Source organism: Eutrema salsugineum, unplaced genomic scaffold (assembly GCF_000478725.1).
Source record: "Eutrema salsugineum unplaced genomic scaffold, Eutsalg1_0 scaffold_9, whole genome shotgun sequence".
In the NCBI taxonomy this organism is placed as follows: domain Eukaryota; kingdom Viridiplantae; phylum Streptophyta; class Magnoliopsida; order Brassicales; family Brassicaceae; genus Eutrema; species Eutrema salsugineum.
The window spans coordinates 1,674,511-1,691,619 of record NW_006256342.1 but is presented as its reverse complement, the minus strand read 5'-3'; the positions used below and the strand labels follow the sequence as shown (position 1 = coordinate 1,691,619).

Sequence of the window (17,109 nt, the reverse complement as noted above, 5' to 3'; positions counted from 1 at the left end):
AATTCGTGATAGTGCGTTCGTTTTGGTTAGTTTTTTTGGTTGAGGAGTCTTCATTAATTACAAGGAGTCACGACGATTAGATGGAAGAAAATGAGAACAACAAGAAAAAGAAAACGAATCTGAAGGGAGAGGGACAAACGAATATATCAAAGAGACGACCAGTGGAACAAGAAAAAGTCCAACAACTGAAGAAGGTGGAGCGAGAAGATGAAGAAAAAGCAGAGGTGGAGACAAAAGCCAACAATGGTAAATCAAGAAAGTTTGAAAAGGTGGAATTGGATGAATCGGAAGAGAATGAGGAACTGAGGAAGAGCCCTAAACCAGTGAAAGAGAAAACAAATCCTCCTAAAAAAGAATCAGAAGGAAATGAGAAAAATGCAGAAGAGGAGATGCAAGATAAGATTAGCAGCAGAACTAAGGACCAAGAGATTCTAGAAAACGGAGAGCATGACAAGATTCCAGAAGAGGAGAAGGGGATGGCCGATATAGAAAGTGAAGAGATGAAGAGAGTAGCTGATGATGTTAGCTCAAGAAATGTTGAGAAAATTAAAGCACAAGAATCAGATGAATTAGAGAAACAGAAGAAACTAAGTGAGATCCAAGAAAATCAATCAGTGGAAGAAAATTTACAGGGATACGGAGAAGAAGAAATGAATGAAGGAGGAGGATATAAGACAGTTCTCAAGAAAAAATCTATGGAAGCTTCAAGCCAGTCTCATGATGTTGAAGAAATAGGATCAGATCAGACAGAGAGATATGCAGAACAAGAACAAATCCAAGAACTAACGGCTGAAGAGGGCGGAAAAGAAGAATATCATATAAGAGAAGGAGAGCATAAGGAGAAGGCGATGAGAAGTCTGCAGGTGAAGTCGAAAGCTACTGATGATAGCTCAAAAAAGAATGAGACTGAAGGACACGAAACAACTACATTGGGAGGGGGAAAGAAAAAAGAAAATAATCAAGAAGTGGTGGAAATAGAAACAAGTGATCAGAGGAGAGAAGAAGAAAAGGAAGAGGTTGTTGAGAAAGCAGAGGCAATAGATGAATATGATAGCTCAAGGAAGATTGAAGAACAAAAGCCAGATAAACTTGAAAAAATTGGAGTAGTAGTGATGAGCGGAAAACATGCAGAAGCGGAAATAAACAATAATAAAGAAGGAAACAGAGCAGGGGCAGAGACAAAAATCAGGGATGGTGGCTTTGAAGAAGAAAAAGAAGAATTAGCAATTGTGGTGAGACAGAAAGAACAAGACAAGAAGCAATCGTTTGTGGAGAAGGACACAAGTGGTAAAGCAAAACAGAATAAGACTCAAGAGGCAACGAGTAGAGATGATAGCTCACGAAAGACACAAGAAAATGAAAAACAAGAGTCTCCCCAACAAAAGAGAAATTATGAGGAACAAGACAAGAACCTGGGACCAAATTACTATTGCAGTAATGAAGAGGATGGTAAGGAAGATAAAGAAATTTCGGAGGCAGAGGGGCCAAGAAAGGTTAAGGGGATTGAAAACCGAGAATCAACTAAGACGGTGGAAAGAAAAGAAAACCTAGATAACATTCAGGAATTGGTGGAAGAGAGAATGAAAAACCAAGAAGGAGCAAACAAGAAGAGCATGATTACGGAGGTCCTCGAAAAATCTGAAGATCATGAATCAAAAGGACCTGAAGGACTGAGAAAAGAAGACAAGACCAGAGAACTGGTGCAACAAAGATTAACAGATAACCTTAAAGATGAAGAAACCGCAAAGACAGAAACAAAAAGCAGGGATAATGATTCAAGAAAGATTCATCAGACCAAAGAAAAAGAAACAGGTGAAGAAGAAAGGATCAAAGAATTGTTGGAAGACAGAACACATTGTTGCAGAGGAAAACAGAACAGAGAAAATGAGTTTGAAGATGGCAGCTCGAAAAATATTCAAGAGATAGGAAAAGGAGAATCAATCGAACCAGGAAGAAATGAGAAACCAGACGAGATCCAAGAACCGGTGGATACAAACACAAGTGAAGATGACGAAGAAGAGTTAGAAGTTGAATATGAAGAGTCAGAAGAAGATTGGGAAGCTGAAGTGATTCAAGAGATGGATTCAGATGAAGATAATGATAAAATCAGACAAATAAGAAGAATCAAACTAGGATTCGGGTTAGTTGCAGGATCAGCATTGTTTATGTCACTCATAGTCATTGTTATTCGTTTTGTTCGTTCCAAGAGAAAAATAAGATGTTACAAGTTCTAACCAAAGCACAATATCATCTTTATTCGAGTTTTCAATTGAAATGAACTCAAGATTCCATACAGCTTTTATTACCATGAGAAGGTTCAGCCTCGTTTCAGAACACAAGAAGAATCAGCTTACAACATCAAGCCTATTTAGTGAACTCAATGACCCACAAATGATATGCGCGGCAAACAAAGTTGCAGTTGGCAAAACCAGATTTTGCAGCTAAAGCTTCATACTCAGCCCTTGTCCTCTCTTTTCCTCCAGAGCATTGTGTGAGCATCAACAAATCCATATCAAAGGCAATGTTGGACTGAACATCACCAATCTCTGACTCATTCGGAATAACTAACTCCATGATAATCACTTTTCCATTCTCCGGTAATGCTTTCCAGCAATTCTTGAGAATCTTATCACAGTCTTCATCATCCCAATCATGAAGCATACGCTGTAAAACATATAAATTTAGTATATACAAAAAATAAAAAAACACTTAAGAAGTCAGACAAGAGTATGAATTTGTTCTTGGGTCTTACTTTCAAGATGATACCATCTCCTCTTGGGATTTCAACAAACATATCTCCAGCCACATGCTCCACATTAGGATAAGAAGGTGCATGTGTCAAAGCACAAGTTAGATCAAAATTGATACCCTTGATGTTTGGATACTTTGAAGTAACAAAACCTAATGTGTTTCCAACTCCTCCCCCAACATCAACCAACACATTAAGTCCTTCGAAACCTTTATAAACTTCTAGAAACTTCTTCATAACCCCGACACTAAATCCAGTCCGGTTAAAGAGTTTGCTTAATCTTTCATCTGTTCCCATATAATCAAATAGCTTCAGCCCACCATTGGCGCGGGCAAATGCATCTCCTCCTTCTAGCACCACATCTTTTAATTGTGCCCTGAAATATTTAGTTATTGATCAGCAAAAAACCAAAAAGAAACCCTTTTCTTGTATCTTATTATAGAAATTGAAAAGAGATCAAGAAAGTAATTACCAGGTGTTGAGGAAGACACTGTCGAGTTCAAGAATGAATTGAGAAGCAAGTGTCCCCATTTCTTCAATAGTGTATCTCAAGAAATACTTACAAATCGGCTCGGCTTTGTAAACCCTCTCACCATCAACGACTTGGCACTTGACCATTGAGTAGCTGGCGAGTAAAAGAAGCATACGGTCCAGCAGAGCCGGTGCATCAGGGTTACTAGGCTTTGTAGGAAGCTGAGCCGCTATCTCAGACGGTTTGAGGAACGAACCGGATCCATTGACGTCAGCACGAGCAGCCGAGTAGAGAGTGTCGATGACACCGAGCTCGATGGCTGCTTTGAAAACCATCGGGAAGGTTATGTAGTTGGCTAACCTCACCGCCCTCAAACCAAGCTCCGTTTCTTCATCTCCGTTAATCTCATTTATGATTTTAGGGTCGAAAACGTGTCCCATTTTTATTGTTTTTGATCTTGCTTTCTTCTCCGTCAAGGTAATGTTTTTAGATCAAAAGATAGAGAAAGGGAGGATTTTTCAGTACATTGTTTTTCCTGCATCTTTGTGACTCCTTTTGTAGGCGTTTTGCTTAGACTCTTCTTCTTTTTTTTGTTTTGTCGTGCTTAGACTCTTCAATCTCTTAAATAATTTCATTGCAATTATTTTGATATAAAGATAATATTATTTTCGTAAGCATAAAAAGATTGAGTATACTATTATTATTCAGTCATTTTTCTTTGGGCTTGACGGTCCATAATGGTGGCTGAATTAGGTAGGTGGCAATCAGACAATAAAATAGTCTTCTTTTTAAACCAGCAACCACGTGAAACACGCAAAAATAGAAATATAGACATAGTTGTATACTGTAAATGGTAGGTTGGTAACATCCATTTGGTGGAATCGGTTGGATTATAATTTTATTGGTTTGAATAAAATTGACAACACATCATCATTTGGGCAGAATTACTAAATGTTGAAATTGTGGAATTGGTTTATAAAAAAAAAAAAAAATTAAGGTGGTATCATCTGTGAATCTATTTTGAGGAATTGGAAAAAAATTGGAGATTGGTAGGTGGAGCATAGATCCAAATATACTGCCAACTTTCCTGTAAAAATTTGTTTAGATTACCTCATATCCTCTATGACTTCTGTCGAGCAATTTTTTTTTTTTTTTGACGTTATTCGATTATAATTTTTAAAACTATTCACAAGATCGTCATCATGTTGATCGTGTTCAGGGATCTATTTCTACCTATTCTTGCACACATGTTACGATAACTCTGTCGCTATGATATTTTATGTTGAAACTAATAATGTACCGTATGGGTACATTATACATATTGTGTGACAAATCTTATATTCAAACGATATGTGTAGGCTCTAACTACAGTAATCTCATTCTGTATACTATTCTTGTAATATCCGAATACGTTCAATTCATCTACTCATTTTTCACTAATTAATCTTCATTTTAGTGTTTTGATTAACTAAAGTTTACAAACCAATCAAGAACCGAGCACCTAGAAGCGTTTGGGGCATTTAAAAGTGATGGAATTTTTTTTGTGGTGTTCTCAATTTATATATATATATTACATATATAGTCGTGCGTGAGCTAGAGTGGCAACAAAATAATTTACATTATCTAGGTGTGCTTACAAGTCCGAGCACATGCTTATGTCTACATAAAGAATCTTATTCCACCTTTTATTTCCACTTAAAAGTGTGGTTTTTAATGTCATTTTTACCTATAGCTCTAAAAACAACAAAATATGTGTTAAATTTTGAAAATATTGAAATTGTCACCCTTGAACTAAATACCAATAATATATATGTATATATATGTATATATATATAACATCGCAAAAATTAGAAATATAGTTATGTTCTAGATCTCATTAGTACGTACTTCAAACTTTGACGGATATCATTAAAACTAATTTTACATTTTAATAAAATTTTGTATTTTACATTATATTATTATAAGACACTTAAAATATAACGAAAAATGAAATGATTAAAAATATCACATAATGTAGTTGAATAACGTTGACTAAAAATAGCTGAAATGTAATCAAACACTTACAAAAACAAGCATATATATGTATAACTCTTACAAATTGAAAAGTAATGGCGTGTAACACGGGGCACGGGGTGTTCATTTAGTCTATATAGAACTATAAAAGTATATGAGCTAATTATTGGTGCTTAGAGAGAGTAGAATAGTCCAGGTTACTAAGTTAGCAGCTACTCAATCAGTGAAGACATATACTCTTATTTTAGATGATGGGCCAAGTCTACACCTACTAATCCCATTACTATATGATGTACATAGATCTGAATATATATTTTAATATAAACTATTTCCTATTATAATATGTTTATTGGGATTGTGTTGGTAGACAACAAAATATTGAGTTTGTTTTTTATTTTTGGTCTATCCTTCGCATTTTTTTGGATTTTTTTTTTAATGGCTATTTGGGTCGTACAATTTTTTTAGGTTTAGAATTAAAGTACGTAAATTGGTCCCGTCCAAATACCACATAATGGGAACTTTTTTAATCGAACTAACAAGACGTTATTTATATCTTACACATAAAACATTTAGTATATCCTGTATAGTAAACATGTATGATGTATCCTCTTATTTGGAAAAATAAGTAAAGGAAGAAAAATTTAAAATTAAGTTAATAGACCCATTAGATCAAATTGTGGCACTTGAACGAAAAAGATGTCAAACAAAAAAAACAAGAACATAACTTATCTAAAGTAAACTTTTAAAAAAAAAAGAATGTACTTCCCCTTCATTGTCTTCCAAGATTGGGAGAAATGGGCCCAAGGTAAGGAGCCCTGACCAAAGGGCCCGTTTTTTCAGGCCCATTGTTTTCAGACCCATTTTATTAGCGTCCCTACCCTTTTATTTTCAAAATTTTCTTAGGAATGCCATTCAAAACAGTGTTTTTTGTATAAGAATTTTTTAGCGTCCCTTACCCTTTTGTTTTTTCTTATAGTTAAGCTGGCATTCTTCTAATTTGATTCTATTCGACGAATATGCGGAAGATAAAAGTGTATTTTTTTTCTTTTTGTTATAATGGAAGACATGCAAAACGAGACAACACGTAGTAATACATTAAAATGAAGTCTTGAAATGGAAAGCTAGCATGAACCGTCAAATCTTGAACCTCCACTACAGGTTCTTCCATACAGAATTCGTCTTGGTTATCAAGATAATAAAGTTGAAACTTTTTCCTCAATTAGATGATAATACTAACACGCACACACAAAAGAAAAAAAAAATCATGGATATAATTAGTCAATAGATAAAATCAAATATGGATAAATATTATATTCAATTAATATGACGATATATAGTAGAATCAATTATAGGACCTAAATTGAATGCAAGTATTCTTCGCTATATTTCGAATAGAAAGCATACAAATGAATATGCATTATATAATTGTACAGTAGGAAACAAGGATATTTGTACAAGAAATTGTTTCGAACTATTGAAAATGTTCTCTACACCTATATACAAATTGCATGCGTTCTCAATTCACGTGGATAAATTCGTGAAGATTAAAGAATGTTTTACTGTTTTTTTTTTATCCCGTTCATCTTATATATTTCAAATTCAGATATGGATAGGTTAGCACGGAGTGCTCGACTATATTCATATGATATCTTTTATATAAACTATGTACATCCAGTTTTGGATTTTAATCATTCTAAAATTTGTTTGTTGACAAGAAAAATTAGATTAATATATACTCCACCAGCATGCATGCATATATATGTAGATTAACATCTCTTTTATAGGCCTGATCACGTTAGGTAAATGTGATCACTTTTAATCTAACTGTCGATTTTGTTTTTACAGTAAAACTGTATTCAATTATTATTTTTGGAAAAAATAAGGTATTTCACCAAAAACTAATTTCATGGTATAAGAATTTTTTTTTTTAATTATGTGAATAAAAAACCCCATCGATAACCCAGTACTTTTTTAGATAAACCCAACCACAGATAATATTACTCACTCCATGGTCAACGCTTCAATCACTTTTATTTCACAGCGCACAAAAACATGAGCCAATTTGGGTTTGGGTAAACTCTGGGTTTTAATCCATCTTAATATCCTTATCGAGACGGAAGGAAACAGAAAAACCCTAGTTAGCGCTAAAGGGACGAGGATTGTATAATCATCGATCAAACAGTTTTTTTTTTTTTTTTTCGATCAAACAGTTTACCTATCTTATGTTACAAGAAATTTGTTGGATCTTATGTGTAAACCATGTTCCACAGACGTTGTAGATATTTAAATGTAATAAACAAATTCAATTTTTTTTATTAATGTATATTTTTGAATTATGCTTTAGTAATGTTAATCGTTGTGATAACGTGAGTATACGTAGGCGAGTACGTATGCATGTTCATTGTGTTATATACATGGTACATAGAATATTACAATACTACACACATCTCAATTAATTAATAGAATCCTAAACTAATTATTGACTACATGTCTACATTAGTCTGATGATGAATCGAGTGGTGGTGTATGTACAAGTGTGGTGATGCGTGGGTGATGATGGTGAAGGATGGTGCTCTTCGTGTGGAAACCACACTCTTCCTCTTTCTTTATTATCAATCTCTTTCCATTATTTGATTTCACTCTAATTTTCCCAGTGCTTTCCAATTCATCAATCCATTTCTTTTGTATATATTTTTATTATTTTATATTTCATGAAACCCTACTTTTATCTGTTCCCTATCTGTTTTTTATTAGGTTTTTGACTTTTAAACGGATCTAATTGCTCATTGCGATCTTCAGAGGATCTAAGAATTTGTTTCGTGAATAAACATCTGATTCGTATTTGATTATTAAAAAGTTGGATTCTACTATTCTATGTTGTAATCGTTCTATGGTGAATTTGCATGCCGGACGTGGTGTCTCTCAAATTTTCTTTTGTTTATTCAGTTGTATATTGATCCAATTTTTTTTTAAAAAAATTAACAGCATTTATTAGTTTATTTATCTGATGAAACCTTCTTAAGTTATATAACTTGTATAATTAGGTATATAAGTATAATTAAATGTTGCAATTAAAGATTTTACACTCAGAAACATAACTGAATAACTCCCAAAAGAAATATATTCTAATCAATATAATATTGTGATAATTCCATTCAATTTGATAACTTTTGGTCAAACACTACTAAAATCTACAATTATTGATAACTTTTGGTCAAACATTATTTTAAAAACTCAATTTAAATGTACAAAACAGTTTGATTGATTAGCTACTCCTTTTCCCTTCTTTTTCTCCCTTTTTTGGTTCCTTTCTTTGTCGAGGACAAACAACGATTACGTTAAAAAACCATGGTCATAAAATCATAAAATCAGTAAGTAAAGGATCAAGTTCAAATAAATATGCTTAAAATTAAAATTGTGTTAAAGATTGCGTCTACTAATGGATCAAGTTGAAATTTCCTTTTTTCCTTTATAATAAGTTACGTTTTTCTTTTTCCCTAAAAGACATGCATGCCTTTGATCATGAAGCGGACAGAACAGCTTCTTATGTAACTGCCTTTTTTGGCCTCACTATGGAATTTTATCTTTAATTATATGAAAATGGTGAGAAACATACAAGAATGTGGTTTTCACATCATTTTTTCATTTCCGATTTCATATGCCGATAAGACCTTATAGCGTAGGAAGGTTAGAAAGGTTAAAAGAATCGTATCCATGCGTACCAATTAAATCTAGAAGATTCATACTCTCAAGTCATTTTGTAATATTGACACGAAGCATAGTATAAGTATCTAATCTACACGTTGAAGTTGAAATATAAGAAGAACAAAAATCCGTGTCTCAATTTATTATATCAATCGCAAACAACAACATTTTTATAGTTGTCTTTTCTTCTATTAACATGGTTTGTGATAGCATCGGATTTTAATTTGCCCTAACTTAGTGTACAATTGTTTTTTCCTTTCCAATTTCATAAATTAATATTAACAAAAAAACAAAAATCAGTGGTGATGCTCCACATATTGTCTCCACCAAGCTAAAAAGTAAACTCAAAAATCTCCATAAATAGAACAGAGCCTAGGCGTGTGTTCTCCACACTTACTCGATTCTCTACTCAACAAAAACATTCCACAAAAAAAAAAAAAAAAAATTTATCAAGTTGAAAAAATGGATCAAGAACGTAACACGAACATGGACATAGAGAAGGAATCAACAACATTCGACTACTCCAAACGCGCTCAATGGCTACGCGCCGCCGTGCTCGGAGCCAACGACGGTCTCGTCTCCACCGCGTCGTTGATGATGGGAGTTGGCGCCGTGAAACAAGAAGTCAAGGCTATGATTCTCTCTGGATTCGCCGGAATGGTGGCCGGAGCTTGCAGTATGGCTATCGGAGAGTTCGTCTCCGTTTACTCTCAATACGACATAGAGGTAGCTCAGATGGAGAGAGAGAGCGGAGAGATAGAGAAAGAGAAGCTTCCAAGTCCGCTACAAGCAGCGGCTGCGTCTGCGCTTGCGTTCTCTGCGGGTGCGATTGTGCCGCTTTTGGCGGCTGCGTTTGTGAAGGAGTATAGAGTGAGGATCATTGCGGTTGTGGCTGCGGTTACGGTGGCGCTTGTGGTATTCGGGTGGTTAGGAGCGGCGTTAGGGAAGGCGCCGGTGGTTAGGTCATCGGCTAGGGTTTTGTTTGGAGGATGGTTAGCTATGGCGATTACGTATGGCTTGACTAAGCTTATTGGGTTTCATGGACTTTGAATTGTTAGTGGTGACATCTTAAGGTATGTGTTGAATATCTTAGAGTGAATTTCAGTTAGAAATCTATGAACACTTAACGTGTGGTTACTGTTCGTGAACACACTCTTTTTACTTTAAATCTTCATACCATCGTAACACAGATTATTAAAGCTACAAGCATGTCATGTTTTAATTTTCAACATGTAATTTTCAATTTGGTAATGAGGTTAACGTTTATATTGTAAAGTTATTTATGAAACGATGATGGTTTGTTTTTTATTTTATATAATTTAAGGCAACGTTTGTTTCGGTAATAAAAGGCAACGTACGTTAATGTTGAAATGGAATTGCAACATTGAAACAATAATCGTTTCCTTTCTCTTGATATATTGTAGTCGTTCAATTGATTTTATTTTCTTTGTGTTTATTGAGATAATAAGATGTGAAAAAGAAAAAACCAAAATGCGAGGTTTTTATTTAATCGCAGTTACGATTATTCTTGATTTTAACTTTAATAGAAAAAAGATTATTCTTGATTTTATGTGAATTAGCAAGAATATTTCGTTATTGTGAAAATTAGATTACAGTGAATTCTTTTACAGCTTCTCGACCACTGTTATGGTTTATCATAGTTCCTAATCTTTTAGTTTTTATGTAAAATTTTAAGCAAAGTTACCACATTTTTTGTTTGATTCCAAAATCTACCACTAAGATATAAAATTATACTAAAATGCCACGAAGGTTAAGGTTAGTAACCCATTATATAACCCGTTTTTTTATTAACGCTTATAAAGTATTTGTATTTTGGAACTAACATTTGTTTTTATGACATATGCTACTTTTTCTTGGTGCTAATTAAAAGAAGAAAAATCAGTTTAAATACTAGTTGTGAATCAATTAAAAATTTAGATTAAGAATAGACGGAAATATATGATGATGTTACGGAAAAACAAAGGATCATATTAGATGAAGTAAAGCAATGGGCGAGAATGCGAGATTATAATAAACATTGAACATAATTACATAACATATCGATGATCTCGACAACATCCATAAAGTAAAAATGAGAACTACTTTATAAATTGTTGTCGTATACTTATATAATCTCTTGTGCATTATTTCCATCACATCTCCATAAAAGGAGGAGCAGCTTGCTTTTAGTTATTACGAACAAAAAAGGAGATACTTTCGTGCCGTCGTCAAAAGAATGATCCAATTCAGAAGTTTGTTATTTTAAAAGAAAAAGAAAACTAAAACATGTATATCCTAATACTGAATCTGAACATTAACCAAAACATTAACATTAATCTTTCAGATTATTTTTCCTTCATTCGATTATTTTTCCTTTCAACAAAAATGGAAATAAGTCAAAAAAAATAAAAGGCATATAAGGTTGTATATCTCAAGACTCTTGTTTGTTTCCCAGGCCTGTGGTGTTTCAAGCGCCAACAAGTTGACTGTTAGAGGAATCTACTGTATCTTGAAGATGTTCTTCAGTTTTACAACTAGCTTCCATTCATCCATGGATAACTCATCCTGCAATGATTTAGATCATTTTTTAGTCAAAATGATGATTCGTAGAGAAACCCAGAAGGGTAAACAACTTTTTCTCCACTTACCCGGTAGTTGGTTTTGAGTATGTCGATAGATCTCCTCGAAATGTGACTCACAAGCTCATCTTCCATGTCGAAGTGCCTCCCAAACATTTTCTGTTCTTCAGGATTCGAAGCAACAATCTGTATACCAGAGAAAAGCATCGATTAGGATGTGAATGTGTGAAGCTGAAACCACATCAACAATTACTCCTTTGTCTCTCTTTGAAGAAGAGAATGATCTCATTACCTTAATCGCCACCTTGTTGCCCTTCTTTGCATAGTCAACAGGCTTATGGTTGTTCTCAATAGAGGCAATGCGGCCAATATCGATGAACTCTCTGCCAGGGACGCAGATGGGAGTTCCAATCTATAAACCAACAAAGACGAATGTTAAGAAAGTGTGAATCCTAGGACATAAGTCTGACATGTATGTGAGTTGCAGAGAATCTAGGAAAGTAAGAAATAGGATACCTTAAGTACACCCTCCTTGACATCAACTCCAAGGACTATTGGGTCTCTCTTATTGAACACACAGTTAGGTAAGATCTGAAGTACACATGGGAAGACTGCTTCATCGGCTGATTCCTTCTTTTTCTCCTCTTTGATATTCTCAATGTACGCCTGGAACTGATCGAATAAATGATAGATGATATCGGCACAGAAGATCTTTACTCCCATCTCGTCTGCAAGCTCACGAGCATCCGTAGTTACTCTCACATCAAAAGCCAAAATTGTAGCATACTCCTTCTTCCTCTCGAGCATCACTCCTGCCTTCATGATATCCTTCTTATGCACAGGCCCTATACCGATACCACTGACAGGAATCTTTACTGCTGGGGACTTTAAGAATTCAAGCAATGCTTCCAATGATCCTAATGTAGACGCTTGTACATAAACTCCTTCACCACTTTTGTCGATCCGGCTCAAAACTGACTCCATATCTTCCATAGCCTGCTCCTTAATTGCATCGATGTCATCATCAGGTCCAATCACATGCAGTGCAGTGCCAGCAATTGCGTGTTCAAGGCCCTTTTTATACAAAACCAAAAATGGGAAACGATATTCAAGTTGTGATCCAAATATCAGTAAATTAAACTGCAGAGGGTAGCAACTAAGAAAATGGTGGAGTCAGTCCAATCACCTGGGCGGTAATTTTAATACCCTGTGCAGCCTTTATTTCTTTATGATGCACATAAGTACCCTGAAACATCGGACCAGAAATTCACGATGTTTTTAGAGAGATTAGAAACCAATTAGAATGAATCACGTTTCTGAAGGAATAACAGTAACAAGACACATGAAGTGAAGTATCGGAAAGTACCTTCACCCGTAACTCTTTCATTGGATGAGGAGTCAGTAATGCTCTAATCGTTGTGACTATAGGTCCCTGAAATATGAGAGGAATAGATAATATCACTCTTCAAGGTTCTATTTCTATGTATACCCAATGCATGACTTGTTTGGATAGATCATAATGTTTCTACTTGCCTGTAACCCACAAACGACAATTTGATCACCTTCATGAAGTACACCGTTTACCAACACAACATCAATCGTTGTACCATGGCCTTCAATAACCTTGACCTCCAGGACAGTACACTGTTCAACCATTTCAAGATAGGGTAAGAATTATCACGCTGAAGTAGTGCAGAAAAGATTGTTCCCTAAAAGAGAGATGAGAGAGACCTGCACGTCGTCAACATATGTAAGTTTTTCAACCATTGTTTTCTGTGCCCAGTTAACCAACAACAGCAAGAGATCTGGGATCCCTTCCCCACTGAAATATCAAGAACCAGAGTTAACCAACTATTTAGGATGGATGAGTTGTCTGTTGGGCTGTAAATTGAAAACAATAGAAAGATACTCATACCTAATAGCACTAGTAGGAACAATACTAAAAGTTTCTCCCATTTCTTTATTTTTGTAGTAAAGCTCAGTGTTGAGACCTTGCTCCTTGAACTGGGTTATAATCTGAAATACCAACGAAACACCATAACTTGAAACATATGTACAACAAGTGATAGCTCAAGCCATGCATAAGAGACTAGAGACGTATGACTCACCCCAGTAAGCCTCATGTTAAATTCATTTTTAACATCGTTAGTTTGCTGCTTCATTGCCTTCACGATAGGAGCATTCTTGCATGTTTTCCATCCATATAGCCTATCCACCTGGAAGATGAAGGTTTTACTTTCCACACGGGAATTAACAACAGAGAACAAAACTACCATCCTAGCAGAATGACAAGCAGCCTCACCTTATTCAATGCAACAATGAACTCTGTGTCCCTCATTCTTAAAAGATTTAAAGATTCTATGGTTTGTGGCTCTAACCCATGCATTATGTCAACCACCAAAATTGCAAGGTCACACAAACTTGAACCCCTTGATCGCAGATTCGTGAAGGACTCGTGGCCAGGAGTATCAATAACTAATAGACCAGGCACCTTAAGTTTTGCATCTGCTTTCAGTTCCCTGGTCCTCTCTCGGATGTTTTCTGCGGGGAAATATGTTGCACCAATCTGCTGAGTTATACCTCCAGCTTCACCTTCTTGTACATTTGTTCCTCTGATGCAATCCAAAAGCTTTGTTTTACCAGTATCGACATGACCCATGATGCAGCAAATGGGAGAGCGGAGATTTTCTTCACCCTCTATAGGTTCACTCAGAGCTATGCCTTTGCCCTTTTTAGACGCATCTTTTGCCCGGGTAGCACGTTTTGTACGTGTAGCGTCTTCCGCTTCAGGTAAAATTTTAGTGGCAGGTGCTGTTGGGTTGCCCATACCTGCTGGTTTAGATGTTGGTTTTCCAGCTTCAGGGTCTGTGTAAAAGTCAAAAGATTAAGTTAGAAACAGACAACCTATGAAACACTAGGATGAAGAAAAAAGAACTACAGTTCATATTAACCTGAATCATGCGTCTTCGATACAGCGTCATTTATTTCTTTCTTAACTACAGGCTGAGGTTCTTCCTCCTCATCATCAAAATCACCTTTGAAGGTAAGACTGACATCATCCTCCCAGTTTCTTGCATCCCATTCATCTTCTACATCATCTTCCTCAACCCCATTCTCCTGAGCTACATCAGTAGGTTCTGACGTCTGGACTGTGTCTGCTGACTCTATTAAATCAACCTTTTCAGTGTCTGCTGAACCCACTTCACCTGAAGTATCTAGTTCATCTGCATGATTCTCTTTTGGCTCTACATCCTCTTCCACCTGAACAGAAGCAGAGTCATTGCCTTTTTGGCGAGCTGATTTTTTCTTGTTGGCATAAACGGGACGTTTTGAGGAAGGCTCCCCTTCATCTGGAACAGGGAGACCTCCACCAGCAGCCAGCAACTGGTTTTTAAAAACCTCCCTCTTAAGAGCTTCAGCCTTTTGTTTTGCTGTGAGAAGCTTGCCCTCTTGCTTCTTCCTCAACAGTTTCTCCTTTTCCTTTTCCTTTCTCCTACGCTTAGCCTCCTCAGCTTGCTTCTCAAGCTCTTCTTGCCTGAGGCGCTCCTCTTCCTCCTTTCTCAATCTCTCTTCTTCTTCCTTCTTCTTTCTTTCTTCGGCTTCTTGCCGTCGTGCAAGAGCCTCTTGCATCTCTCTAACATGTTTAGGAATTTTCTTCTCTGCTGCTTTACCCTTTGCATCCTTCTTCTTCGGCTGCAGTGGCTCAGTTACTGATTCTTCTTGTTTTTCCTCCTTTGCCTCCCCGGAAGAGATTGCCGCAGCAGCAGCTGCTGCTGCTTTTTTTTCCTTCTCTTTTTCCTTCTTCTTTTTCTTTTTCTTCGCTGCTGCAGTCTCTTCTTCTCCTTCCTTCTCACCAGCATTCTCTACAGATGCAACTGGCTCAGGCTGAGCTTGAACTTTCTCTACTTCAGGCGCAGGTTTTCCAGCAGCAGGGGTTTCTCCAAGTTCTGCAAGAAGTTTGTCTAAATCATCCTCTTCCTGTACTGTCCTTCCGCTCTTATTATTCTTCTTCTTTTTCTTACTCTTGGCAGGTTCTACAACTTCCTCACTCTTAGTATCAGAAGTTTTAGTATTACTAATTTCGTCAGCAGCTTCTTTGCCTAGCATTGAGTCATCACCTAACGAGGCCAAAACACTGCTGCCCTTCTTTTTAGAAGATTTCTTCTTACCCGAAAACGTGATTTCGGGGCTCTCTTCATCTTCGATTGCATTTTCGTCGGGCCTAGAGGTTGAAGCATCTGTCTCTTCTTCCTCATCAAGCAAAGCAGCGCTAAATAAATTAGTGCTCTTCTTCGACGATTTGGAGGATTTCTTCTTCTTACCAGAGAAGGTGATTGGAGCGTCATCTCCGTTCACTTCCTCGTCTTCATCCTCGTCATTATCATCACCACCAAGTGCATCAAAAGCTGAAGCCGCAAACGAATGACTGACTTTATTACCCTTCTTGGACGCATGCTTCTTACCCGTAAAACTAACGACTGGCTCGTCGTCTTTGTCACCGTCAGATTCATTATCCTCCGCTACCTCCTTATCATCTTCATCATCAAGGAGGGCAAAGCTAACAGAGCCACCCTTCTTAGCTTTAGACTTCTTCTTCCCTGCAAAAGCAATCTCCGGGACATCGTCTTCCTCAGCAGCAAACTTCTCAGAAAAATCATCATCATCATCCTGCTGCGTAGCCTTCTTATTACCTTTCTTACCCTTCTTCTTCCCAGTGATAACAACCTTGTCTTCCTCAGCTTTAGGCTCCTCGGAAAGCTCAGTACCTATGGAATACTCATCGTCATCAATCTGAACGGCTTTCTTCTTAGATTTAGCAGCACCAACGAGAGATGACGCAGGGGGTTGTTGCTCATCGTCACCACCTCGAGCACTCGGCTTCTTCCGACCCATTGATAAATTTTTCCGGGCCGGTTTTAACTCTTACGAATAATCGAGGTGAATTTTCTACAATCGAACGGAATCAATTTTTTAGGTTCAATCAATCAATCTTTGAGATCGGAGAAGAACTCAGCCGGAAGAAGAGAAAGCAATACTGTGTGTCTAAGAGAAGAATCGAAGAAGCTTTTTTACCTTTATCGATTAATCGTTAGGGTTATCGAGTTTCAGAGAGAAAGCGCGGCGCAGAGAGGAATAGTAGAAACAAGGAATAGCGAAGCTCTGGTTTGTGAAACCGGCGTGAAGCTTCCCTAGGGTTGTGCCTACCAAATTTAATAAAACGCTGCTGTCTCTACACTTACCGATTAGTTTTGTAAACGCTGGTTAATTTTTTTCTTTCTTTTTTTCTCGATAAATTAGATTTTTTTTTTTGTGTGTCGTAAATGTTGTGAATTTGTTTTTTTATTCTATTTTATCAAATAACAAAAAAATTGGAATTAGTAGTATTTAAAAAAAAAATTAAGGCGATAAGTTGTTGTCCGAGAGCCTCTTGATACCGTTTGAAGTCGAGACCAACCATTTGCTGATTTGCATATATGCATTAGCCAGAAGACATTGGCTTATATTATTCATAATAGTGGTTGCATCACAGCTCATCCAGAAATCATGAGTTCATAACTTGTCTTTTTTTTTTTTTTTTTCGTCAAAACATA

At 36.3% G+C, this 17,109-nt stretch overlaps 4 protein-coding genes across 5 annotated transcripts in view; 2 read left to right on the top strand and 2 right to left on the bottom strand.

Moving 5' to 3' along the window:
• The window catches only part of LOC112081647 (myb-like protein X), a 6,242-nt gene extending 4,003 nt beyond the window's left edge, over nucleotides 1–2,239 (top strand). The window contains 2 exon segments of the mRNA XM_024148534.1: nucleotides 81–1,323; nucleotides 1,720–2,239. Of these exon segments, the coding sequence (XP_024004302.1) occupies nucleotides 81–1,323; nucleotides 1,720–2,234 (1,758 nt within the window). The 3' untranslated portion in view covers nucleotides 2,235–2,239.
• Nucleotides 2,229–3,762, bottom strand: LOC18009251 (indole glucosinolate O-methyltransferase 5). The gene is made up of 3 exons (XM_006390094.2): nucleotides 3,222–3,762; nucleotides 2,753–3,125; nucleotides 2,229–2,664 (listed from the first exon to the last, which is right to left on the bottom strand). The coding sequence occupies exons 1-3, from the start codon at nucleotides 3,659–3,661 to the stop codon at nucleotides 2,365–2,367; spliced, it is 1,113 nt and encodes a 370-aa protein (XP_006390156.1). The 5' UTR covers nucleotides 3,662–3,762; the 3' UTR covers nucleotides 2,229–2,364.
• A 5,572-nt stretch (nucleotides 3,763–9,334) lies between these two features.
• On the top strand, nucleotides 9,335–10,287 carry LOC18009123 (vacuolar iron transporter homolog 2). The gene has a single exon (XM_006390093.2). It carries the CDS (start codon nucleotides 9,402–9,404, stop codon nucleotides 9,987–9,989), a length of 588 nt encoding a protein of 195 aa, XP_006390155.1. The 5' UTR covers nucleotides 9,335–9,401; the 3' UTR covers nucleotides 9,990–10,287.
• A 941-nt stretch (nucleotides 10,288–11,228) lies between these two features.
• LOC18009410 (eukaryotic translation initiation factor 5B) lies at nucleotides 11,229–16,753 on the bottom strand. Of its 2 annotated transcripts, XM_006390091.2 has the most exons (13): nucleotides 16,592–16,753; nucleotides 14,470–16,465; nucleotides 13,821–14,383; nucleotides 13,627–13,734; nucleotides 13,434–13,534; nucleotides 13,250–13,340; nucleotides 13,052–13,162; nucleotides 12,885–12,950; nucleotides 12,705–12,764; nucleotides 12,035–12,592; nucleotides 11,811–11,930; nucleotides 11,588–11,704; nucleotides 11,229–11,504 (listed from the first exon to the last, which is right to left on the bottom strand). In XM_006390091.2, exons 2-13 carry the CDS (start codon nucleotides 16,409–16,411, stop codon nucleotides 11,439–11,441), a joined length of 3,903 nt encoding a protein of 1,300 aa, XP_006390153.1. In that variant the 5' UTR covers nucleotides 16,412–16,465; nucleotides 16,592–16,753; the 3' UTR covers nucleotides 11,229–11,438. The 2 variants fall into 2 exon arrangements, with proteins under 2 accessions (XP_006390153.1, XP_006390154.1); XM_006390092.2 differs by lacking the exon at nucleotides 16,592–16,753 and having other exon boundaries at nucleotides 14,470–16,573.
• Nucleotides 16,754–17,109: the final 356 nt, after the last annotated feature.

Excerpts from the sequence above, each read along its gene's own strand:
- LOC18009251 (XM_006390094.2), bottom strand. The coding sequence starts at position 3,661 with ATGGGACACGTTTTCGACCCTAAAATCATAAATGAGATTAACGGAGAT. Across the intron at positions 3,126-3,221 it reads AGTGTCTTCCTCAACACCTG|GGCACAATTAAAAGATGTGG; the intron begins GTAATTACTTTC and ends TAAATATTTCAG. Across the intron at positions 2,665-2,752 it reads GAGATGGTATCATCTTGAAA|CGTATGCTTCATGATTGGGA; the intron begins GTAAGACCCAAG and ends TATGTTTTACAG.
- LOC18009123 (XM_006390093.2), top strand. The coding sequence starts at position 9,402 with ATGGATCAAGAACGTAACACGAACATGGACATAGAGAAGGAATCAACA.
- LOC18009410 (XM_006390091.2), bottom strand. The coding sequence starts at position 16,411 with ATGGGTCGGAAGAAGCCGAGTGCTCGAGGTGGTGACGATGAGCAACAA. Across the intron at positions 13,535-13,626 it reads TTAACATGAGGCTTACTGGG|ATTATAACCCAGTTCAAGGA; the intron begins GTGAGTCATACG and ends TTGGTATTTCAG. Across the intron at positions 12,593-12,704 it reads GTATTAAAATTACCGCCCAG|GGCCTTGAACACGCAATTGC; the intron begins GTGATTGGACTG and ends TTGTATAAAAAG.